This window comes from Musca vetustissima, unplaced genomic scaffold, assembly GCF_032173495.1.
Source record: "Musca vetustissima isolate MV318-11 ecotype Yass unplaced genomic scaffold, APGP_CSIRO_Mvet_v1 utg25321, whole genome shotgun sequence".
NCBI lineage: Eukaryota > Metazoa > Arthropoda > Insecta > Diptera > Muscidae > Musca > Musca vetustissima.
In genome coordinates, this window is record NW_026880635.1 from 55,774 (window position 1) to 83,504 (window position 27,731).

At 34.5% G+C, this 27,731-nt stretch overlaps 1 protein-coding gene across 1 annotated transcript in view; it reads right to left on the minus strand.

Moving 5' to 3' along the window:
• Window positions 1-21,529, minus strand: part of LOC133326371 (paxillin homolog 1-like) — a 45,730-nt gene extending 24,201 nt beyond the window's left edge. The window contains exons 1-2 of the mRNA XM_061535022.1: window positions 21,415-21,529; window positions 15,176-15,364 (exon numbers count right to left, since the gene is read on the minus strand). Of these exons, the coding sequence (XP_061391006.1) occupies window positions 15,176-15,364; window positions 21,415-21,529 (304 nt within the window). The remainder of the gene's footprint in view (window positions 1-15,175; window positions 15,365-21,414) is intronic.
• Window positions 21,530-27,731: the final 6,202 nt, after the last annotated feature.

Sequence of the window (27,731 nt, forward strand, 5' to 3'; positions counted from 1 at the left end):
TTAGAAGACATATTTGTAGTCAAATCGAAGTTTTATGGCGAATGCATTTTTTGCTGATATCTCTAAAGTCCATGAAGAAAACCCCTTTTTCGAGTCCTTGTACAAGATACACAAAACTTTTTCGAACCCCAAATATTCTAAAAAATGTCGGTCAATATTTTAGATAAGGTCTTTAAAGACGGGATAACGATATTCGTATGTTTTTATCATTTTCATCATTTTCCAATTTTGACTCTATCCGTCCTCACGAAAATTTACATCTACGATCGTTAGTGAATTTTTGATTAGGATTTTCGATTAATAAAACCAATTTTTGTACCTGGTTTTAAGCAACCGATTAAACGTAATTGCACCCACACAAAAGTTCCGCCCATGTTCGATATTTAAATGCTACAAAAATTTGACATTCCAAATTTTTGGAATTTTGTCTGCGACATATCGACCAGGGTTTTGACATATAAAGGTCCCCGCATCATTATTGGTATAGTCCAACCGATTTGGCTGAATTTTGGCATTCTTGGAGGCTGACATACATCAAACAACATAGGTCAATTTGCTGACATAGTCCCGACCCTTCTTTGGCATTTTGACGAATTTAAACCGCATATTCCCACCAAGAGGGCTGTAATTTGGCATTCCAGATTATAGGTTTACACACAATATTGCTAACATTTTTCAATACAGGTCCATGGTATTTTGAAGTTCGAAATCTTGACGAGCAATATTTTTTTGTAGAAATATCGCCTCCATATAAAGGTCCCTCCTCTTTGTTGATTTTTTAAGGCTTTAGCCGCATTTTCCAACCGGTATCTGCAATTTGGCATTCCAGAAGGCTGAAAAACATCTATACAGAACATTATTAATATAGGTCCATGTGTTGGCATATCCTCCATATAAAGATCACGACCCATTTTTGATATTTTAAAGATTTGAAACCCATCAATCAATAAATAAGCATTCCGAATTCTTGGAGGATGAAAAACATTATTACTAAAATATATGACCACGCGGAAATTTCACTTCCGTATAAAGGTGCCGCCCTATTGTTGGTATTATGAAGGCTGTATCCGCATTTCAAAACGTAGTGGCTGAAATTTGTCATTTCACATTCTTGGAGGCTGGCATATTTAATACAGAAAATTATAAATATAGGTCCATCTTTTCACATATCCTCCATATACAGGTATTGATCGATTGTCGGAATTTTGAAAAATTTAAACACATATTACCATCAAAGTGGCTGTAATTTGGCATTACGGATTCTTGGAGGATGGAAAATATTATTGCTGACATTTTTCTATATTGGTCCAAGTTTTAACATAGCCCACATATAAAAATCTACCATTATTTTCGGCATTTTAGAGGTTTTAATCGAGTTGTCTCCACCGACAAGAGAGTAATTTTGCAATCGGGATTGCTGGGTAATAACAAAAGTACATATGGGGAGGACTACTAAAAACAAAGGACCTTTTCTGAAGTTCTTAGTTTTTAACCTGAGTGTGTGTAATTAGGTATTTTTATAAAGGTTCCGCCATTTTTAGGGATGATTGAATGCACACCACATGTTGAAGGGTATATGAAATTCGGCCCGCAGAACATAAGGACTTTTTCATTTATTTTAATGTTTTATTTCGGTTTCTGAGGCCAATCATATTTTCCTTATTGGCACATTTTTGAATCAAATTTATTTTTTATACTTTTTTGGTGGAACGGCTTGCTGTCATCACCCAAGTTTTTTCCAAGTTCCCACACATTCGCATTTTCCCACCGATAAGATTTACGAGATTAGATTTTCATGATTTAAATATTGAGAACAAATAGTTATTTTGTTCTTTTTTGTGTGTGGCAGTAAAGCGATTTATATTTTCACACCTCAGTTGCAAATACTAACCCACTAGCATCCCCTATCACAACGAAATTCAAAAAACTTTTTTTTCTAAGTTCTAGAATGTCACAAAAAAACAAATTTTTCTGGGGCATCCAAAAAAATTAACCTAAAAAACTTCAACTCATTACATCCTAACCATTTTCAAAAAAGTAAAGAAATCACAATCACTTTCACAATTATAAAAAAATACCCAAAAAATCTCAGTTGTCCATCATCCCAAAAAACCATTTATCTGAAATAAAAATCAAATCTTTACGGTTGTGCTGGATGGCTGGCTGACTGACTGGTATTATAACTTCCTGCCATGATCATAAAAAATAAACACAACCGGATAGGGTGGCACATTAGATACATTTTAGTAGTATTTATAAAACTTCTAAGTACATATTTGTTTGAACGAGAAAGAGAGAGTGGCTGTGTGCCTTGTGTGTGAGAGTGTGTGCGAGTGTCATCGTGAGATTGTTCGCATTTAAGCCGTGTTATCAGATGTTGCATAAAAACGCGTAAATCTCCTGTTCTAATGGCCTCGTTTTCTCAACTGCAGAATTTTGTCCTATACACTAAACTTTGCCCTTTTGGTGTCACATCCCAACAAAAACAAAAACACCAAAAAATATTATCTTCAAACCAACACTGAATAGTAGATAAGTTGTGTGCCATTATTGTTGTTGTTGCTGATGCTGTTTAAGCTTGCATAGAAAAAAGGCCTAACATCAAACTATGCCAGAATCACCCTTTATTTCTCACACACTCTACCTCAATGTAATGCCGACTTGAGATTCCCCTTCCCACGATTACCACCGTTCATTGAGATCAGAAAGGCAAAAAAATGAAAACCTAAACGACCACCAATTCCATTGTAAAAGGCAACCAAAACCAAAAACCCAGCCATGTCCAAATGCTTGGCGAGAACGTGTGCTTGGACCTGGGTGTGTGTGTGAACGACTAAGGTTTTTAGTTTGGTTTGCTTTTCGGGGGTATTCGGTTTTTATTTTTTGGTGTGACCGAGTGTTTGTGTGTGCAAAAGTCAACTTTCTTATCGGTGACATTAAATCTCTTTAACTACAATTGCGGCAGCTCAACTTCTGGCTGGTTGGCTGGCTCGGATGGATGTGCCGGCTGGCTGAATGTTTGAATTATATTTTTTTGTGTGTTTGGATTTTTGTGTGTGCTGCTGCCTTCCAACCTCCGACCATTGTCGTCATTTGTATTTGCACGAATGTTTTGTTTCTTTTCTCCATATGAAATCCAATACCACTTCAAAGCCAATGATAAAGACCCGGCCGGATAGAAAGAACTACACTTTTTTTAATGTCGTTGATGTGAATGACATGTCCACTGGTGTTACGCCGCTGCTGTTGTTTCTTTCTTTCTTCTTTTTTTTCTGCTAAATGTCCCCATTTGTTTTTTTGTTCTTCTTCTGCATTGTCGTGGGGTTCTTTCTCATTTGACAAAGTGACAAAAAAGGAAAAACCCCAACATGATCAGTGTGACAGTGACACGTTCACATAGAGAGTACACATTGTCATTGTCAGAAAAAAGAAGAAGAAAAAACAACAACACCAACTAACAAATATATATTTGGAAATTTGATAGATTGCGTTGAGAGGTAGGTAGGGTGTTTTGATTACGTGGTGGATTAAGGTGACTAATCACTGAATTATAATCAAAATGCAAGGTTGCCTACTTTTGGGGATAAACTCATGGAGTCAAATTTATAAAATAAATAGGGACAGAAAAATCTAAGTATGAAAAATTGTGATGCATACATTGAGGGGTCCCAATTTATATTAAATACAAAAAATATGGTGCCTACTTTTCATAAATTTTTGATAAGTATTATTTATAAGAAAGAGAGAGACAGGATGAAAACAAAATTGGAACATAACATATCTTTATTATGAACAAGAATATGATTGTGATGCATAGCCTTAGGGGCCCCAGATTATATTAAACACACAAATTATGAGGCCTACTATTGGTATATGATGATATTTTGCTATGAAATGTTTATAAGAAAAATAGAATCACGAAGAATAAAATTTGGACATAAAATATCTAATTTATGGCAAAAATACAATTGTGATGCATACTTTTAGGAGCCACTGTTTATATTTTTGAAAGATTCTAAGTCTGAAAATAATTATATTTAATAGTGAAGAAATGTAAAAAATGTCACATATTTTTAGGATCCATGACTATTAATTTTGGGAATGTAATTCCACATGTTTATTGAATCAGTACTGTTGACTTTTAGGATGTAATTCCAATTTTTTTGGCATAAAATTAATACATTTTTAAAATAATAATCAGAGACTGCCGTAGAAGACATGGAGAAATGCAGTTCCGGGAAGAAATTAAAATTTAGCAATATGTTGTGGTGCATACATTTAGGAGTTCTTGGTGGTATTTTAAAAAAATGACTTGGAATGATATAAGGAATTAAAATGGGGCATACTTTTGGAAATCCGGTCTATTTTCTATCCAAATTTTGTGGATATTATTTCCTATAACAATATTTGTGTCCTTAAAATATAATACAATCAGCTAGGACAGAACAAAAATAGAAAAAGAAAATAAAATTTGGATAAACAATTTGGTGCCTATTTTTAGGAGTCTCATAATGAAATTTGAATAAGAAAAATTTAAAAATCTTGGATTAAAAAGAAACTGAAATGATTATGAAATCTTCTACAAATACATTTTCATTGAAAACTTTAAGTTAGAACCATTTGGTGATTCCTACATTTAGGCGCACCTTAAGAGAACCTTGAAACAAGTGAGGTATGATCCCTTTAAATAAATATAATAAAAACAGACTGCGGTTATGTAGGGTATAACTATCAGTGATTTTTTAGGAGCTAAATACCGAGCCTGGCAAATTTTGCAAAATTTGCCGATGTTCGTATTATATTTTGTTTAATGGTTATATTAAACCATATGGTTTAAGAGGAAATTGTAGACCCTTTTATAGTATATCTCTCATATCCGTCCAATGGAATTGAAATCTGATCAATTTATACACTGGCAATGATCGTCCGACTAACAACCGTATTATTTAATTAAGATGCTTAACGACATTAAAAAAATTGATTAAGAGTTTCGAGATGAAAAATATAAATTGATTTTGATGCCTATTTTAGGAATCCCTCCACGATAAACTTCTTAACTATGCTTTCTTAATGCAATATCATGAAGAAATTGTCATCGATGGTGAACACAAACATAAATTATTGCAATCTTTTTTTAATTATTTTTTTTAATTAAAAAAAAAATAATTTTGGTGAATATTTTTAGGTGGTCTCGAAGCTTAAGTATTAACGAACCTCCTATTAGAAACAACTTTATTTGAGATTTATATAAAAGGGAGAGAAGAATTGCGGCTTACATGTTTTTGGAGAGCAAAAACAGAGTTTAGAAAATTAATGCATACTTTTAGGGGTCACAGTAGGAGTAGCAATTAATATGCCTACTTTTAGGTGGTCCTGCCTCACTCCACTTCTGTTTTGAAAACAAAAATGTGAGTCGTCACTAAATATTTGCTTAGTTTTTTTTTTATTCACAATCCATTTTGCGTGTGTTTCTTTACTTCTTCTTTTTTTCTAAAACATTTCAACTCATTTCACATAAAAAAAAACAAAAACAACCAACAACGCCTCTATGCCTGCTAGGTCGCGGTTTGCTTTTGCTGAATGCCGATATTCAACAAGTTGTAAAAATATCAATTAAGTAATTTTATGATTTGGCATTAATTGCGTGTCACTTGAGCTTTGGAGGCAGTGGTGGACTTGGTGGCTTAGAGTAACTATTCAACGGATGGATATTACGATTCTTGGTGGTGGTGTTGTTGTTGCTGTTCAGCGGCTTGTCATCGTCGTCTTGGTCATAATTAAGGAATTAAATGAAGGCGGCAGTCATATCAAAGCTGAAGTAGTAGCCACGCTTTGAAAACTAACAAAAAATGAACTCCAGTGGACACTAATAAACAAATGGTCGGACAGTCCATATGAATAGGCAGAAATTACAATTCGTTTATCAACATTTAAAAAGTCGCTCGCCTATATAAAGTGGTAAAATTGTTTGTTATGTTAGTGTTTTTGTCGTTGTAACAAATGAATAAAATTAACATATGAGTTGAGTTGTTAACTACAAATGGAACAAAAAACGAAAAAAGAAAGAATAGAACCAATTATCATTAAGAAAATACACATGTTAACAAGTTACACGTGAGTGAGCGAGTGCGTCCCGACAGCCATCCAATGGTATGTTATATGCCTAAAGGGAAGGGGGTGTATACCAAAGGTAAGGTTTTTTTGTTACATTTTTATTCAAATGTGTTTTCTTTACTTTTTTTGGTGTCTATGGGGGAACGTTTAAAATGTAGGCAGTAGTTTATTTGTCCTAAGTATTTGTTAAGGTGTTAATGCCCAGGGAACGCAAGTGGCACTTGTTTCTTTTTCACAAAATTTTTATATTGAAATGTCGAGCGTGGGAAGTTGCTGATGCGGGAGAAAGGAATTAATTTGGAAAACTGAAAATTTATTAGAAGAGAATAAAATAAAGAATTATGAATCTTAGGGGAAATATTCCAAGAGTGAATTTCTTAAGGATTCTCAAAAGGGATCAGGTCTTGTAAGAAGTCGGATAAAAAATATCACAAAATATTTGATGTCCTTGTTATGGGTTCCATTATTTATGAATATTTACAAACGTTATTTCCGCAATATTTTAAATATAATAATAGGAAAAATATAATCCGCATTTTTGGCAATGGTGTTGCATACTTTTGTGATGAGTTTTTAAAAAATTAATAAATTTAATTTTGTGTAATGTAGCACTGAAATTGGATGGTGAATCCTGCTTCGCTTTGGAGTAATTTAGAATAGACATAAAGTATGTCATAATGCCAAGTCAGTACTGTATGGCGGATGCATTAAGACTTCCCAACTGAGCTCCCGAAGTTTCTGGCGAGTCGTTGTAGATGTGTGTGGTCTAGCGTTGTCCTGGTGGAACACGATACCTCTCCTCTTTGCCAATTATGGCCGTTTCTGATCAATTGCTTTCTTCAAACGGTCCAGAATTTAGCTTTTGGCCATATAAATAATTCCCTTCCAGTCCCACCAAATGTGTAGCAGAACCTTCCTGGCCTTTAGTCCTGGTTTAACTACCGTTAGAGGTGTTTCATCGCCTTTTGACCACGATCGTTTTCGGTTATCGTATGTGAACCATTTCTCATCTCCAGTCACTATCCATTTAAGGAATGGTTATACCTCATTCCATTTGGCCAAGGCTTCGCAGATGGAAATTCGATCCATCCAATTTTTTCTGTTAATTGGTGCGGAACCCAAACATCGGGCTTCTTTTTTAATCCAGCTCGGTGTAAATGGTTTATAACAGTTTTATGGTCGATTTTCAGCTCCTGGGCGATGTTACGACTGCTAACATGCCGGTCAACTTCGATCATTTCTCCGATTTTATCAACATTTGGATTTGTTTTTGTTTTAATTATTTTCCTAACATTACAATTATTGAAATTTAGTATTTTCAGATTTTTTATTTCATATTTTTTAATAAAAAATAAAAGTTAAAAATAATTTTTATTTGTAGGGATCCCGTTTTTTAATCACTTTGTTTGCTGGGTTATTTTTTCGAATGTACACAAAAACGCCACCTCCATTATTTAGTTAGCAAACAAATTGTCACGATAATCCTTTATGGGTTGATTTAGAGCAGAAAATATCATCATTACTAAAAAATTCAACTGCTCCTTTTAGTTCTCTTAATAATGCCCCAATATTCGTGGACTAACAAACAACTTCATGGATTTTATGACCGCTATGAACAAGCGATTTCACATGTTTTGTGTCACCAGAGGAATCTCCTGCCTCTGTCTCGATCCGTACTTAAACATCGTAAAATCATACAAATGACAGTGATAACAATAAAATTAAAAATTGTCCACCAATAAAAATGCATAACAAATGGTCAAGCGGTGACTTTTGGGCCACAGCGCCAGGCCAGGATAGGCCGCTGCTACACATGCGCAACACAACGGAGTTTTGAAGTAACCGGTATGGATGGGTAGGATAAAAATTGTTATAGGAGAGGGGGAGATTTGAGGTTTTGTAGTTTACCGGCTAACTGGCTGCCGTCGGTTTCTTTGCTGTTTTCCTTTTGTATGGTTGGCCTTTTGTTGTGTGAAGTGTTTTGTGATATGGGGGGCCAAAACGAAAGAAAGGTCACTTGTACGCTTGGTGTTGGCATTACACGCATCATTATATTGACAATGGCCAAGAGACTACAACAATAACCATGGCAATGGTCCACTGTGTTTTTTTTCTCTCCGTCTTGATTTTTTTATTGATGAAGAGCTGATCTTTGCTAATCCCTGACAACAACAAAAATTCTTTGCCACACATTATTAATGATCATTAGAGTGGGGAGACCAAACACAATCAAGATAATGATGTGCTTGGTTCGGCTTGTCATAACGACAAATTATTTTGATGTTGGCTATTCTTTAAGTTTGTGTTTTTGGTTGATCAAACCAAATCGCAGTCGATCCATTCAAACTGTCTACAAGATTCTCTTTACCGGTTGTTAAAAATCCATTTTTGTTGGTTGTAGATTTTTTTGTTTCGGTTCCCGCTTAAGCGAGAACTACTGCTGTGACTTGACGCGTTTTTGTCTTTTTTTGTATTTTTTATAATTGTTGTTGCTGTTGTTGTTATTATTATTTTTTTCATTGTTCAGTGTCGAGTATACGTAACGAATTGCATTTCGTTGCGGTCATCTGTCCAGCAACAAAAACACAAAAATTCAAAACGAATGATGATGCCTGAAAAAAAGTGTTGATGAGCGGCAATTCAAGATTCGTCGTTGTCGTCGTCGTTTCACAATGAGATTAGGGATTTTTCGTTCGTTTGATTAGTCGAACGAACATTAAAGATTATCCCATCCCATGGTGTTATGCCACGCTACGGTGCATGATGTTTGATGGCATACATCCAATCATCCATCGGATCCATCTATCGTTAGCTGATTTAACTACGGGGACCCCCATCCACATCCAATCACTTTGGTGTTGAATTTTATTCATTCTCATTATCGAAAAAAAATTTTTTTCTTAAACACCGAAATGCAACACTTGTGTGTTGTTGTTTTTTTTTGGGAATATGTTGTTTGTTGTATTAGAAACACTTCATCTCATTGGAAACAAATCAGCGACGGCAGCAACATCATTAGCTGGGCCATACGACTACCGAAACTCATTTGTTTTTCGATCTTTTTTTTTTTTTTTGTAAATTTTTGAAGTGTGGAATTGTAAAGTCACGCTGATTATTTTCTTTAGATTTTGGGATATTTGAATTTTAGTTTCTTGTGTTTTTGTGGATGGGGGAAGAATCGTAAAATTTTATGATCTTGAGAAAATCGACAAATTATGATTTGGCTGTGTTGTTGGAAAGCAACAGGTGTCAAAGAGCAACACTTTAGATCCAAATTGTTACTATAGTTTATCAGGAATTAGGGGTGATAATTTTGTGAAATTAAGGGGTCCGATAGTTTTGTAAAAAAATTAAATTTAAATTAAATAAAAAAATATTTGTGCTTTAAATAATATTGAAAATAATTTCGTTGGAATAATATTGATGGAAAAATAAAATGTTTACCCTCCACCATAAAATGCACGGTATATTAAATTTATTATACCCTGTGATCCGAATAAAAACTATGCCATCTGTATGTACTCGCATGTTGAAGCCATAATAGAGCTCAAAATACTTAAGATAGGCTCTTGAAATCTTGCACATAATCTGTTACTCCTCCCAAGATATTGAAAATGCCATAATATCGATCCTTGCTTTTGCACAGGCTCCCTATAACGGTACCGCAACATTTTGAGTATTGTGATGATTTCAGCTACTTTTTCCAAATAAAATACCTGGTAATCAGGGAGCATGAGTACTTACGCAAGCAGATGAGCCAGCTATTGAAAAATTCTCCGGAAGATCTATGGACCGATCTGTGTCGACGGTGAATATCGTCGACGAATGTACCATGAGTTGTACTATCTATACTCGGACATCGGCATTGTTAGATGTATCGAGGCAGTAAGCGATTACGTTGGCTAGGTCATGTTGTGAGAATGTATGAAGACGCCCCAGCTTAAAATGCATATAAATGCGTACCAGCTGATGGTTCACGCAGGAAGGGAAGGCCACGAATTAGATGGAAAGATCAAGTGGAAGACAACATTGCCCAACATGGTCTTTCAAATAGGAAGAACTGCGCAAAAGATCGATGTGCCCGGAAATATTTTTTAAGCTCGGAACAACCGTTCTGTAACCAGCCAACTCAGTAATCAATCAGGTAGCTTGGAGGGTCATCTGTGCAGAACATTTTTCAATATGGGTTCACATTCAGATATATGCCCTATATATAAGGTACCGCATTATTTTCGGGTTTATTTAAAGGTTTTAAACGAAGTCATTTCTATTTTGATAAATATTTTTCTTTAATAACATATTTTCAATATCAGGTATAGTTCCCACATTGAGGTCTGAACCCATTTTAGGCATTTTCATTGTCCGATGTCTATTTACCAACCGATCTGGTTGTAATTTAATATTCAGAGTGAAGGTCCGAGTTATAGTGGAAGGTCCGAGTTATAGTAGTTGTGATAACCTCCATACGGGCTCTTTTTTAGTACTTTCAGGGTCCAATCGAAGTGGCTATTACGTGGTATTTTTGGGTCCTTGGCGAGTATTAAACTTATCTCAAACGAATTTAAGTATTCTCCTCGCAAACGAAATACAAAGACCTCAGATTAGGCCATTTTTCCAACCAAAGAGGCTGTACTATGGCATTCATGGTTCTTGAAGGGTGATAAACATATGTTTTATAAAGGTCCATGATCTGACAATGCCTACATATGGAGATCCGGACCCATTTTAGATTGGATTTTGGTCGTGGGTTCATTTTCCAACCGGGTATTTCATGGTGTGTAAAGTTAAAAAAAATAATATTCAAATTTATATTTGTTTCCACAACTAAACAAAATGTGTTCATTATAGAACCAAGCTTCGATTTTTCGTCAAGAACAGTTCAGGATATTTTTGTATTGTATTTTTAAAAAATCGGTTGCTATTTCATTGTCCCTAGTTGTATTACAACTAGCCCGCAAACCTCTTTCTAAGAAACTTTGCATATATACTCGCACAGCCTGTCACAAACTGCTAGGCGACTACTGGTATTGCTGCTGTTTAAAGTTTTCAAAAAAAAAAAAAAAAACTGTAGAAAACTTTGCGACATTTAGTTGAAATCAAATGTCAAAAACAATTTCTAAAACGTTTTGCCTTTGGCAGCATGCGTTTGAGTTGCGTTATGCGGTAGTCAATGACAGTCAGCGAGTGAAACATGTACTTGAAAAAACTACAACAACTACTATTAGAAATGATGCAACTCTGGAAACAAGTTTTGAAAATTATTTAGGAATATCATATAGATGGTCAACATACTCTCAGTTAAAAAAAAAAAATAAAATCCACAAATCTTTTTTATTTACTTGAATTTTGTCAGCCTAAAAATCCACAAATCTGTAATTTTTTAACCTAAAATTTTTTTAAAATTCGTTGAAAATATCTGAAACACACATATTCTTGAAGAGGGGGTTTAAAAATGTTCGATGTTATATATTTTGTGATAACAAACTAGGCGATAAAAAGAAGCATCCTTCGCTATGAGCATTTACTTAATCGGGGTCTCGAATTCCTTTATAAGAGTGTCGGGGCATTTTGGCACTTTTACATGGTGGAATTTGAATTTTTTAACCGATTTTCTTTACAATCATATATTTTAAAAATATTTAATCATTATTTATTCGCGCCCTTGAGCATAGCTTATTTTTATGTCCAATTTTCTTGTTGTCTACAGGAAAAAAATCCTATGCCCCCTCAAAGAGCGTCCAAACAATAATTCCATCTTGGCAATGATGCATTGAACAGTTGATGGGTTACTGGTTTGCAGCTTCTGGTGCTGTTCATTTTTTTCCACATAAAATTTTGTTTACAACTTTTCAACAGTAGGAAATTTCAAAGTTGTTAAACATAAAAAATATGTAACTGACAATAGCTCAGTTGTGGGGATTTGGTTTTTTTTTCATTCGTTTTTTAAGAGATATTTTCTGACATGACCATAATGCTAAACGAAATTTACGATTTTCCTTTTTGAAACGTTGGTCATAAACATTAAATGCGCAAAAAAGAAAGAAACATTATTCTGTCTGTAGAGGAAGAATAAAACACGTAGAAAGATTTGCATTTCAAGATTTTGTATTTCAAAACAGAAATAAATAAAAATGTATACAATAAAATATAAAGCATGTTCCCGAGGACATTTAAATTTAAGATAAAAATAAAATATTTTGTAAATATATATTTTAATTGGGAGAAAAATTATATGAACATTTATATTGGGTTTCAATCAATAAGTTATATCCAGAAATCTAGGTTGGAAAATTCCTTGAAAAATGTAAAGGAGTTATTTAGAATAATTTTAAAGGAGTAAAGCAAAAACTTGATTTTTTTCTTTCAAAATTTCTTAAAACTTTCTAAATTATAAATTGAATGAAGGGTACCAAATACAGCTATTGTTACAGAGGTCGTGCTCAAAGTTGACTTAAATGAAATATTGGATAGGGGAATTAGGTTGTAACTGACAGAATAACTGCTTGGTAAAGACTAAAATAATGAAATGTAGACAAAACCATGGAGCGGAAGGATTCTAATATCCCTTTTATATTATTATAAATAAAAAACTTCCTTAGCGTATTAAGCTTGTCTGTTGTAGTGTTAGAAATTCTTAGACTAAAGTGTACATTCTGCTTTTGTACTTGAAGTACTAATTAACGTTCCCAAGCCTGTTTTTTTATTTTAAACTCCTAATTCATAATGTCCTTAAAATATAACTAATGACCGAGTGATCATTATTCCCACCCCGTCATATTTTATTGAAAAGTTGATTTAAAAAATGTCATCCGAAAATATTGCTCTCAGACAAGTAGAAACAATTCTGAACTTTAAAAATAAATTCCTTAATTTTTTTAAGGTAAATATATTTTTTATCATAAAAAGTATTATTTTATAATTTTTTGAAATACAATTTTTATTAATATTAAAATTTTACGGATGTTTTTTACACCAATAATAATAATATAATTTTATTTAATTTCCATATTCTATTTTCGTTTCAGATGCAGCTAACTTCACTCTATTGTTACATACTATTTTAATACTAATTATTACAACTGAGAAAATTCAGCCGATTCAGTTCAACACTCTCCGAGCTCCATAGAATATAAATTGAAACATGTAGTGTTCACATACACCACAAGTTTCAATGTAGTAGGCCATTTTTCTCGAAATAACTTCTGATGAAATTAAAACTGTCAACCGAAAATTATTCTTCAGGACGTTCAGGGGTTTCTGAAGTTTTAAATAAAATGTATTAATATTCGGGTGACAGAAATAAATGATTTTCAATTCGGTGGTTATTTTTCAACAATAATAATGTTATTTCATTTAGATTCCTTATTCTATTTTTCGTTTTAGCTGCAGCTAACTTCACTCTATTGTTACATACTATTTTAATACTAATTATTACAACTGAGAAAATTCAGCCCATTCGGTTCAACACTGTCTGAGCTCCATAGAAAATATATTGAAATTTGTGTGGTGTATGTGAAAGGAGTTTCTGATATTTTATATCAATTTTCAAATAAATTCTGACGAAATTAAAACGTTTTCTTATCTCCCAACCGAAAATTATTTTTCAGTACATTTATTAACATTTTTTAAATTTATAATTTTTTTCGGATTAACGGATTTTGAACCGATAGACCTAATGCTATGTTCAAGTTGATACATTTCAACAGTGATTAATAAAGATTGATCGTTTTCTATTTTATCTTTGGTATTCAGACAAATCGAAACAAACTCTGAAGAAAGTCTGAACCCTATATATGGAATTTTCTCTAACTTGTAAAAACAGCTTGTGCACATTTTAAATAATTTTTTTTTAAATAAATGGAACTATTCAAGCCTATTCAATGCTAATGGCATTTTTCGGGTCAATTAAGAACACTTCTTCAAAACTGTTTAGTATTTTCTGACTAAAGTTGTGCTTGTACTCAAAATTTCTGAATTTGATACAGCATACTAAGTCTAAATTTTGTACGATTATTCTGATTATTTCAAAATTATATATTGTGTTTTGTTGGTCCTACTTCCTATCCCAAATCCGTCGAACTATGCTAAAGTGGTCGAATTAATAATCCAATTTAATATTTTTATTTAATTTGAAATATGTCAAAAAATTATTCCTAATCCTCTGTTGGTGCTAATGCTATGTGGTCGCATTAATGCGTCCAAAAATTATTACAAATCTCCTATTGGTGCTAAATTATTAACCCCAACTGCAATCTATTTACCCCAAACTAACGTAAACCCAACAAACTTTATTTTTGCAAACAATTCAAAACATCGTCAGCAAAACTTTATGAAAAAGCCATTGTCCGCATTTATTGCCAACAGCAAAGCCTCAGTGCCTCTGAAGAGGACTTTGTTTTTTGAAAGAAGCCCCATCAATAAAACACAGCAACAACAAAAACAATTGTTTAAATGTCAAGTTCAAAAGTTTTGAACAGTTAAACAAAAAAAGTCCAGTTTTCATTTTGAGAAAAAATAAGGCATCAAAGAGTTCAATACCAGAACTAAGGAAAAAACTAAATAAAAATTCAGAAAAAAAATATTTAAGATGTTCAAAAGTGGAATATTTAAGAGATTTGGCTTAAACACTTAATGAAGATTGATTCACAAGGACTTGAGATAGGACCTTTATATCCTCGGCATTTTTTAAATATTTAGTTTGAAGAAAAGTCTTTGTGTAGATCTGCATTTAATTAATTTTTATTCGCATATTTTGCTATTCAAAAAAGAAACTTTCCAAAAATAGATAATTATGATGTTTGTCTTTGGATTTGTCGGAAATTATTTTTTACAATTTTTGCGACATGTAATTTTTTAAAATTTTATTTTGAACCAAATTTTTAATTTTTACAATCCTTCGAAATATTTTCCCATTGAAGATATCCGTCAGCTAGTTTGTGCTTTTTTAAGAGTTTAGAATTTTTTCTCCTTAAGAGAGCTTATAATGCTTCTAAGATCATGTTATATGATGAGCCCACCGCTAAACATAACACCTACTCTACTGTTTATAGCTCCGACTTACCTATATTGTGCTGATTATTGTGTAAAACTGAACCGAACGCCATTAGATCCTTGACCGGCGGTGCTCTCGTACTGAGGGCGGCGAAGCCGTCGCCCAAAAATGACGCCAACGCGACAGCCCTAAGGGGCGCTTTTGATACTTCGGTAAGAATTTTGTGATTGTCGAGAATGGCGGGCGCTTGAAAAATTCCTGGGTGTGGGGCGGCAGGGTATCCAACAGGAAGGGCAACTATAACTATTTTATTTTTTCAATGGCAGTTGAGGATTTCACTTCTGACACTTCACTTCGGTATAATTTATTTTCTATTTTTATGCAATTTTTTGAAGGTCACCACGCAACATTAATTTTTAGGTTTTTGTTTTAGAAATTTTTCCAAAAAAAAAAAAATTTAAATTAGAGAAATCCAACAGGTTGTTTGCCAAAAATTCAATTTTGTTGTTTAATAATAACGACGGCACGAGATTTTTTGTTTTTTCAAAACACCATGCAGAGCAAAAAATTTGAAACTTTTTTGACGTTAATTAGCGCGCGCAAAATTTTTGTTTTTAATTTTTTTTTAACTTTCAGTAGCAAGCGTCAGAAGTTGCAACTTGTGGGGGTTAGCAGCAGTGGGTTGCATGGATGGGTTGGTATGGTCTAAAACTGAACCAGGGGGGCCAGCAGCAGCGGCAACGTTCGTTGCGTATTTAATGCATAGAGAGCGAGCAAAATACGAGTATAATTTAATTGTTGGCTCGTTGTTGCGTTTTGTTGCTATTGCTGTTGTTGTTGTTGTTGGTTACTCCACGATGTGATGGTTTAAATGGGGTCTTATGCTTTCATGAAAGGATTAATGACTTAATTTCTTATATGATCCACAGACAAAAGCCGGTTGGTCTAAACGCAAACACACACATACACGCACACATAAATATGACGAAAGATATAAAGTACTCGCCAAAGCACCTACGGCAATTTTTTAACACTTGTGATAATAATAAAAGGCAGACAGACAATTTGGCGGTATTATTTTTTGCACTTTCACTTATTTTCGTTAGTCAGTCACACATGGGGGACAGACAAGATGTACACACACGAACAAGGTGAGGGATTTTTGGGGAGGTCACTTTTGATAGGAAATAATAATTTTTTATATGATTCCTTTAATCCACTATATTTTTTTCTTAGAGCGCCATTGGTAGTAATCCTTTAAAGCCTCCGTCGTATCCTTTAATATTTGTTTAAATTCCAAAATAATTTGTTAATCCGTTCGTTCCCTTTTTTGTGAATTGATATCGCAAATTCATTTAGTTATTTATTTTAATTCATTTCCATTCATTCACGTAAAATTTTCGTTTTGATTTCACACACAAACAAATTGAGATTGCGCTGTGTTTCCGCTACGCACTTCAAATAACCACGTAAACACTGAGCGAACGTCAAACGAAAACTAAACATGCCAGGCTTGATTTCAATGCACACAGAGATGGATGCCTTAAGCAACAACGGCACACACACAGCAAATACAACAAGAACATTACCAATAATAATAACAACAACAACACTCATGTGATACAGCAGCAGAGCAGCTGTGTAGTAGTGGTGGTACAAGAAGGGTGATGGCACAAGTCTCTCTCAACACACAGCAGGTATAACAAAGCAACCGGTTTCCACACACCAACAACAACACTGCTACAATGGACTCTCATTCAAAAACGGAGAGCAGAGAAACACCCATCACAAGTACAACCTCTCAATTAACGGAGAGTCATATTGCAATGCCTTGCTTGCTTGCCTGCCTTTTGTCTTGGCACAACACAGCACAACAGGAACAAAAACAAAACAGAGAGCCACACATCATTTCCCCTTAAAATTGTGCTCACAGAGAGACTCTCACAACAAAACTAAACCAGTCATTTGCCTTTGTTAAACAAAGACAACCCTATTATCTTCTGTTTTTCTCCCTCTCTCTCGCTCTTTGGCATTACTCTCCTTCATCCAAAAAATCGCAATGGAGTCTGTTGATGACATTTTCAATTCAAAAAGTTGACTTGTCTCATATGTCGCTACGGTTACATCTGCCCAAGACGGAGTCATCATTTCTGTGGTTAGAGGGCGTTGCTAAGCAACTCTGGCATCAGCCATCGTTGTCGTCATCATTGGCAGCAGCGGAAGGCAACTTGTTTTACAGGGCGACAGCAAGTTGTTGTTTTTTTATTCCTCAACAATGTTTTGGTTTTTTTTTCTTGTTGTGCTCCCCAAACTCTCAGTTCTCATTTGAACAGCAGAGAGACACTTAACATAGCAAGATAGTGTGTGTGTGTGTTCCACAAAACAGCAACAACTGTGCCCTCTCGTCGTTCACAAAGAAAAAAGATGGTGCGAAATTTGGTTTGTTTCATTGCAAAAGGAAGAACCAATGGCATTTCAAAAGTGACATTTTGCTCGCTGGCTGTGTTAGAGTCTCATTTTCGTTTCAAGAAGGCATGTTGAAGAAGAAGAAGAAATACTCTTACACATTGTGGGGCTCCCCCACCCCCAAACCATTCAATACAATGTTTGTGTGTTTAACCATTGGATTGGTTTGAATGTTTCGTTCCTACTTTAAGCTTTTGCCGTGGTGGTAAATAAGTGAAGGTGTGTTTTTGTGTGCCTCAACGTGTATTGTTGTTTTTGTTTGTTGCTGGTTGTCATTGCTGCTGTTGTTGTTCTTATACTTGGTTTATTTATTGTTGCTACTCCATGAACTTTTTTGCTTCTTTTTTCCCGTCCGTCTTCATATTTGTTGTTGTTGTTGTGCTTTACTTGTCCATGCCTCGTTGGCTCGCTTGCGGTTGTGTGTATGTGTGTAAGAGTGTGTTTCTCTGTGTCTGTCTGTTTGTTTGTGTTCATGTGCTTTTCCAAGGTAAAATGTCAAATACTTTCTGTTGTCTGTCATTTGTGTTCGGCTCGGTTCAAGTGCAAAACATGAAGTTTTGCTTTGGCTTTAACTTAAAGTGTTGATGGTTTTTGTTTGGTTTTGTGTATTATTGTTGTTGTTCTTGTTGCTGGCCCCAAATGTGATTCCTTTGCCTTTTTTCTCCATAGGGAATAGGAATAACAGGGAATAGGGTTAACTATTTCGCAATAACAGGGAAATTTATGGGGATTTTTTTGGGAAAAAGAAATATGGGAATGAATCAATTACTAAAAATGGAGGTTTGTTAAAATAAAATATTTTTCTACACTGGAATCCTGTATGGGATATGGAACAAATGCAGAAAATTCAACCAAAATTTATAGTTCTCCTGAATATTTTGTAATGTGTAAATAAATGAAAATGACGTTAAGTTCGACCAAACCAGGTATTTTATCGCCTTCAACAGGAGGTTAGCATTCATTATACCTAATTTAGATCCTGACGCTTCATGACCCTATATGGTAGATGGTTTGGGACCTTCTAAATATTCTTTTAAAATTCGGGTCAAGTGCTCAGATGATAAAGAAATAATAATCCATACAAATCAAAATGGCTCTTTGCTTGTGTGGCAAATAGCGACGCCTTAATGAAGTCGGACTCCGTCTAAATAAGTCCAACCATACAAAACATTATCTGTCGATGATTAACGTAACTATGGATCCAATCGAGAAGTCAATTTCAATAACCGCACCAAACAGTCACGGAGTACTCATTTCCAGCCAGGTGGAAATGGAGCCTTTATTTATCAGTCCCGATGATTTTTCGATGTGTTTTTAAGGAATAAATGAATTGAAAGGCCCCGTAAGGACACGACGTAGTTCATGATCGGCCGTTGAGACTATTTAAAAAATGTGCAAGCCTATCAACATTTTTTGTTGAAAAAACAATAATAATAAAAATCCTTGTAAAAAGTGCGGTTCAGATATAGATATAGCTCCCATATATATTTTCGTCCGATTTGGCATGGCGTACTGACTTCAGTCTAGAATGATGTGTGTAAAATTTCATGAAAATCGGTTCAGATTTAGATATAGATCCCATATATATTTTCATCCGATTTAATGTAAATGGTTCACCAAAGTCCCTATATATATTTCGATTTCCTCAAAATCGAAATATATATAGGGACTAGAATGAGGTGTGTAAAATTTCTTGAAAATCGTTTCAGATTTAAATATAGCTCCCATATATATTTTCGACCGATTTGGATGAAATTTGGCATAGCGTATTAAATTAAGTCTAGAATGAAGAGTGTTAAGTTTCGTGATAATCGGTTTAGATTTAGATATAGCTCCCATAAATTTTCCCCTGATTTAATTTTAATTTGAACGAAATTAGTGTAACATAACAACTCTCAAGTTTTGCTGAAATCAGTTCGGATTTAAATTTAGTCCCCATATAAATTTTATTCCGATTTTAAATAAATGGTGCACCAAAGACTCAAAGTTAGGTAGATTGAGACAAACTTTTGCACAACGTACTGAAAATAGTATAGCCAAACGTGTGTCAAGTTTTGTTGGAATCCATCCAGATTTAGAGGTAGCTCCCATATAGTTTCATCCGATTTTAAGTAGTACCCATGGACCCAAAATATGTTCATTAGAAACAAAACGTGCATAAATTAGTCTAACCTAACCTTTGACAAGTTTCGTTGAAATCCGTTCAGATTTGAATATAGCTTCCATATCTATTTTCATCCGATTTTAAGTAAATGGTGCACCAAACTCTTTTATGTTTTTCAGAATAGAATGACGTAATTGCTTGTAGAAGTACTTTTATATTTATGGCCGACTTCGTGTTAATTGAGCTCCAAATATCCGATTGATGTTTGCTTTAAATCGATTTATATAATTTTGTCCCATTGTAAAAAATGAATGACATTTCACATTTAGATAAAGGTCACATATTAGTTCATCCAATTTCATGTTAATGGCCATTCTGTTAGGATGCATATTTTTAATATAAACTTAGTGGTGTAGGTTATCATGTAGTCGGCCCCACGCCTTCAAAAAGTCCTTTAAAATATTTTTAAAAATCCATTCTAAGGTTTTTAAAAAATCTTGTGAAATGCCTTTAAACCAAATTTTTTTAAATCCACGCCTCCAAAAAGTCCTTTAAGATATTTAAAAAAAAAATCCATTCTAAGGTTTTTAAAAAATCCTGCGAAATGCCTTTAAAAATATATTTAAAAAATCCACGCCTTTCGAAAAGTCTTTAAAAAAATATTTTGAAAAATCTATTCCTTTTCTTTCCTAAAATATTATCTTAAATCCAAGCCTAGGCTACGGTATGTGCTTTCAAAATTAGATTTAAAAATATGTTTGCAATCTTGTCCCCATAAATTCCTTTTTTTAGAGATACATGGCATCCCTTTTCCTAGAACTCTGTAACAATACACCTTATTTTTCTTTTTCTCTGTTTCTTTTTTTATTTCGCTGGCTCTCTGGTTATTTCTTAGGTGACAACCGAGAAGCAAGCCAAGAAAAAAATCCGCCCCTTTGGCAATTTTTCGCGGAGACTTTAATAACAAATGGTGCAGGTCGGTTGGACTTATTTTTTCATTTTTTTCGATTTGTCTTCTTCTCCACACCGCGTGTTTCCCTTGGTGTTGAATTGTTGTTATCCTTGTGCCTCGTTCTTGTTACCTATCTGTTTGTAATACTACTAGACTTTCAAGTTGTCAAGTTGTGGTATGGCGGAATGGCTTGTGGGTGGGGTTGGGTTGTGTTAGTTCCCCCAGTTCGTGCTCTACATGACACGGTAATAAGCCAAAGATCAAAACCTTAAAGTATGGCCAAAAAATATGAATATAACAGCAGCCGACGATGAGAGTTTTCAAGTTTTTTTGTTTTGTTAGAAAAAAACAAAGAATTCAGAGAAAAAATATGGGAATGTTCCCAAGGTAGAAGAACATATGAAGGCAAGGCGAAAAAAGCGAGAGTTTGTCCCCCGAACCAATAGTTTTGTTGGCTGCCTGCTTGGTGGGTGGGGTGTTATTTGGCTGTATGAGGAGAGTCTGTCTAAAAATGGCTGTTGCCTTTGCAGTCAGCCAGCCAACTTGTGTGCCATGTTGTGTGTTTTTGTTGTGTAGGTGAGTGGGTGGGTGGTTATGTTTGTTGGCAGAATGAGTTCGATGTCAGCTGAGCGAGGTGGGTGGATAGGTTGGTTGGTGTGAATATTTGTGTGCCGTTTACTTGTTGTTATCCCATCCGATTCATCCATCCAACCATCCACCATTCATTCAAACACAGTTGTGCGGTGGCACACACAGCAACGTTCACTCACTCAGCCAGTCACTCACTTACTCGCTCGTGTTTTGGCGTTGTCAGTTGTATTTGTCTCTTGTCTCGGCCCGGCTCGGTTTGGCTGCCTGCCTTTTGCCATGAATTTTCTTTGCTTCGCTCATTCCATAACATTTTGACACACAAAATATTGCACATCAGAGTGTTAAGCTGTGAAGTATGCTGTTGTTGGTGGTGGCGGTAGAACTTTTGTTGTACTTTGGTTTATTTTTTTTGCTGCTGCTGTTGTTGTTTCGTGCCATTCAGTTCTGGTCTGTACCCAGGGTACTGAGTACTTGATGTCGAGATGTCGTTGATATTTTTTTTTTTGTTCAACTCAACTTTATTTGCTCTTGGTGACACATACACAACACACACTCACATGTATGCCTATGGAAAGCTTGGTGTATGAGTGTGTGTGTGCAGGTTTGTTGGTATTATAATCTACATGATGTTCCTTCAATCTCTGAGTGTGTTGTTGCTGTTGAATGTCCTTTAACCAGCCATTCCCTCAACCAAACCAGGCAGCCATTCAGCCAACCAAACAAACAGATAGACAGACAAGTACAACGATTTGTTGCTTTAGTTTGGTTATGTCTTCAACTTTTTTTATAGTTCGGTGTATCCACCAGTTATTTGCTGAGCACACACAAAAATAAACGTTAGAACTAACAAAAGAAAAGGAAAAAGTTTTTTTTTTCGGAAAAAATAATACAACTGAGAAGTAAAAAAAAAATAACAAATATCACAGCAACAACAATGCCATGAAAAAAAACTTCCGTTCCGTTTATGTTTACGTCAAATTAAAGGACATCACATTTATTACGTTACACAAAACGTAACTTGATGTTCGTTGGTGCAATTGTGGCACGCACGTCAGGACTCATGCCTTTAGTTTGGGTTTAGGGGTGACAGATAACAAGACCTCCCTCCATAGTGTCATTTCACAAAGCTATTTGGAATTGGCTCTAGTTTTTTTTTCGTTTGGCCAACCTGATGACCATCACATCTCACGTTGTCAGTTGGACATACGTTCTGATTGACTCCTTTGTAAGTTTTGGTGATGCTGTGATTACAAAGTGCATTTGGTCACAGTGATACATTCACATGTCCTTGTTTTCCCAAATAAAAATAATAATGGAGGATGTGTTTCATATTGGATTGTAGGATGAACACTTCATTGCTTAACATGGTTAGTAGTTGAAGCGAAAATATTCTTTAAAAATCCACGCTTAAGGACCTAAAAGACCTCTGAAAAATATTCTTTAAAAATCCACGCTTAAGGACCTAAAAGAAAAAAAAATTTTAAAAAATCTTCCTCGGAAAAAATATTCTTTAAAAATCCACCTTGAAAAAATATTGTTTCCACGCTTAAGGCTTTAAAAGACCTCTAAAAATGATTCTTTAAAAATCCACGCCTAGAGTTATGTTTGGGCTTGAAAAATTCTTATTTAAAAATCCACGCCTAGAGTTATGTTTGGGCTTGAAAAATTCTTCTTTAAAAATCCACGCCTAGAGTTATGTTTGGGCTTGAAAAATTCTTCTTTAAAAATCCACGCCTAGAGTTATGTTTGGGCTTGAAAAATTCTTCTTTAAAAATCCACGCCTAGAGTTATGTTTGGGCTTGAAAAATTCTTCTTTAAAAATCCACGCCTAGAGTTATGTTTGGGCTTGAAAAATTCTTCTTTAAAAATCCACGCCTAGAGTTATGTTTGGGCTTGAAAAATTCTTCTTTAAAAATCCACGCCTAGAGTTATGTTTGGGCTTGAAAAATTCTTCTTTAAAAATCCACGCCGAGAGTTATGTTTGGAAAACTCTTCTTTAAAAATCCACGCCTAGAGTTATGTTTGGGCTATAAAAATTAGTCTTTAAAAATCCACGCCTAGAGGTCTGTTTGGGCTTGAAAATTTATTCTTTAAAAATCCACGCCTAGAGTTATGTTTGGGCTTGAAAAATTCTTCTTTAAAAATCCACGCCTAGAGTTATGTTTGGGCTTGAAAAATTCTTCTTTAAAAATCCACGCCTAGAGTTATGTTTGGGCTTGAAAAATTCTTCTTTAAAAATCCACGCCTAGAGTTATGTTTGGTGGACTTTTAAGTCTTTAAAAATCCACACTTACAGGTTTCTTTAGGCTTTAAACATTATTATTTAAAAATCTTTGCATAGTCTACTCTTAAAGTTGACTTCTTTTAAATTATTTAAAAGAAATCTTAAAGCTCTTCGACAAGACACACAATTCTGCGTAGCACAAATATTTGCACATTAACGGCAATACCAATCCCTTGTAAAATGGGATAACTTACTTATGCAAACATATTCATGAGGATAAGGAATATTATTAGGACAATTGTAAGTAGTCCGTTCTCCAATTTGAAAATTATTCTAAAATCTGTACATAACCACTTTTGCAAAACACCTACCAGGAAATGGTTATTTGTTAAAGACGTTAAATGAAGTGCATATCAGTTGGCGCAAAAAGTGAACCATGTTGCCGAAGTACGTGAATCTATGTGAATTGCTTTTCAGTTGCCTTACGCAAATTCACGTGAATGTGTGAGTGCGTGCGTTTGTATATCTTCCTGTACAGCTACTGAACTCAGCTACGTTCTGCCATTGTGATAAATTATTTTTTTCCTGCGATCCCCAAGTAGAACAAGTGTACATATGTGTACATGTGTGTGTGTGTGATTTCTCACACACATTTGCAACCTGACTTGAAGGAGTAACAAATTCAAGGCATTTATGAGTCTTTTGTTTTTTTTTTTAATTTTTTTTTCGTTCATTCTGAACAGCTTCCTGCCCGCCTTCTAATTGCAAAACAAGCGTATTCGGCGGTATCATCATGATCATCATCAGCATCATCGGTTCCAGCTTCATTCTTTAGTTTCGGTAGTGACTGCAATGATGTTTTTTATTAGTTTTAGTTGCTGTTGTTCTTATTCTTTACCGGTTGTCTTCTGGTTTTATGTTCTCCATTTTTTTAGTACTTTGCGTTTACTTTTAAGTTTTTTTGTTTTATGATGAGGCCAAGTTGCAATCTCATACTGCCATCCATTCCATCTCCCTACCCTGCCTGGTGCGTTCAATTCTGGGCATACGCACTTGCTGCCGATGCAACTGCTTCTTGAGTCCTTGGTGGATACTTCTTAATATTTTTTTTCTCATATTTTTCTTTTTTGCTGACGTATTTATCTTTCCTTTCTTACCTGTCCATCATTTGTTGAAAGTTATTTTATTTGGTAGTCATTTACTTAGTCATGCCAACCAGCCAGCCAGCCATAGCCATCCATGTTTGATGTGCAACTACTATTCGTTCGCTAGGTCATTCATCCACCTATCCATTCAACCATCCGTCTATCTATTTGCGCCTCCTTTGTTATGGGTTCATCCTTCGGCATTTTTACAGCCTTCTCTCCTTGAGTCCGGTGAAGTGTTTATGTCCGACAGTACAACAATTTAACGGTTATGATTTATTGTGTTTTTTGTTGTAGCTTGAACAGCGATTGTTGCTTATATCCGCTGATAAATTCAGAAAACACAGTATGGACATGGAATATTTGTTCAATGAAACTAGCTTCTGTTCTGGATCATAAAAGATATATGCACCATAAAATTTTTGAAGCCCAAACTGAACTCTAGGCGTACATTTTTAAAGACTAATTTTTGAAGCCAAACACAACTCTAGGCGTGGGGTTTTAAAGACTAATTTTTAAAGCCCAAACAGTCTCTAGGTGTGGATTTTTAAAGACTAATTTTTGGAAGCCCAAACAGTTCTATAGGCTTGGATTTTTAAAGACTGATTTTTAAAGCCCAAACAGACTTCTAGGCGTGGATTTTTAAGACTCATTTTTAAAACCCAAAAATACCTCTAGGCGTGGATTTTTAAAGACTAATTTTTGAAACCCAAACACAACTCTAGACGTTGATTTGTAAAGACTTATTCTTAAAGCCTAAACAGACCTCTAGGCGTAGATTTTTAAAGACTAATTTTTGAAGTTCAAACACAGCTCTAGGCGTGGATTTTTAAGGACAAATTTTTGAAGTCCAAACACAACTCTAGGCGTGGATTTTTAAAGCCAAACAAACCTCTAGGCGTGGATTTTTAAAGACTGATTTTTTTAAGCCCAAACAAACATCTAGGCGTGGATTTTTAAAGACTAATTTTTGAAGTCCAAACACAGCTCTAGGCGTGGATTTTTAAAGACTAATTTTTCAAATTCGTGGATTTTTAAAGACTAATTTTTGAAATTCAAACACAGTTCTAGGCGTGGATTTTTAAAGACTAATTTTTGAAGTTCAAACACAGCTCTAGGCGTGGATTTTTAAGGACAAATTTTTGAAGTCCAAACACAGCTCTAGGCGTGGATTTTTAAAGCCAAACAAACCACTAGGCGTGGATTTTTAAAGACTGATTTTTTTAAGCCCAAACAAACATCTAGGCGTGGATTTTTAAAGACTAATTTTTTAAGTCCAAACACAGCGTTGATTTTTAAAGACTAATTTTTGAAGTCCAAACACAGCGTGGATTTTTAAAGACTAATTTTTGAAGTCCAAACACAGCGTGGATTTTTAAAGACTAATTTTTGAAGTCCAAACACAGCTCTAGGCGTGGATTTTTAAAGACTAATTTTTGAAGTCCAAACACAGCGTGGATTTTTAAAGACTAATTTTTGAAGTCCAAACACAGCTCTAGGCGTGGATTTTTAAAGCCAAACAAACCTCTAGGCGTGGATTTTTAAAGACTGATTTTTTTAAGCCCAAACAAACATCTAGGCGTGGATTTTTAAAGACTAATTTTTGAAGTCCAAACACAGCGTGGATTTTTAAAGACTAATTTTTGAAGTCCAAACACAGCTCTAGGCGTGGATTTTTAAAGACTAATTTTTGAAGTTCAAACACAGTTCTAGGCGTGGATTTTTAAAGACTAATTTTTGAAGTCCAAACACAGCTCTAGGCGTGGATTTTTAAAGACTAATTTTTGAAGTCCAAACACAGCGTGGATTTTTAAAGACTAATTTTTGAAGTCCAAACACAGCGTGGATTTTTAAAGACTAATTTTTGAAGTCCAAACACAGCTCTAGGCGTGGATTTTTAAAGACTAATTTTTGAAGTCCAAACACAGCTCTAGGCGTGGATTTGTAAAGACTAATTTTTGAAGTTCAAACACAGTTCTAGGCGTGGATTTTTAAAGACCAATTTGAATACTTTTTTATATATTATTATTTAATGTTGCAATAATTTAAATAAAGTTTTTTATTTATATAAAAAATAAATTTTTCCCAGTCCACTTATTTTCCAATTTTACTCTTTAAGCGAACAAAGTAAAACTTTGTAGTTATGCGCCATCAAACAAAAAAGTTATGAAATATAAAAAATGAAAATAAAATAAAAAACCCGAGCAAATAAACATAAAAACCCCCACACCGAAACATAAAAAAGCTCATTTGTTTGTTTATGCTTTGCTGTGATGTCCAATCATAAAAAAGCCAAGTAAAAATAATGCGAAGTTTTGGCATGGAAAAAAATATATCCTCATACTTTTCACAAAACTCCCAGAATTGCAAGTCCATCAACAGGAACAGTGACGTTGAAGTGACAACACACCGCCAACAACAATCGTTGTGTGTGTGCGCCTTGTGACCATCAACGCTGCTTATGTTGATGTCATCATAAAGCCCTGGCCATGTTATTTACCAAACGCCCGTGAGTGAACTCATAATTTCTGATCAAACGCAGTCATACGGCTGCAATTTTCAGTAATTCACGAGAACTCATTGAATGATCCCAACACCAACAACAACAATACCAACGTGCAATTTAATATTAATTCGAAACTATATATTTTCTATATTTAATATCAAAAAAATTATGCTTGTGAATTAAGTAAGTTGTTAGTGGGTGTAGTGCAAAAAGGGTTAAGTGCAAAAACAATAATTGGACTTCTTAATAATATTTTTTAAAGCCCAAACAGACCTCTAGGCGTGGATTTTTAGAGAACATTTTTAACGCCCAAAAATACCTCCAGGCGTGGTTTGTTAAAAAATATTTTTTTAAAGCCCAAACAGACCTCCAGGCGTGGATTTTTAAAGAATAATGTTTAAAGCCCAAACAGACCTCTAGGCGTGGATTTTTAAAGAATAATTTTTAAAGCCCAAACAGACCTCTAGGCGTGGATTTTTAAAGAATAATTTTTAAAGCCCAAACAGACCTCTAGGCGTGGATTTTTAAAGAAGACTTTTTTAAAGCCCAAACAGACCTCTAGGCGTGGATTTTTAAAGAATAATTTTTAAAGCCCAAACAGACCTCTAGGCGTGGATTTTTAAAGAATAATTTTTAA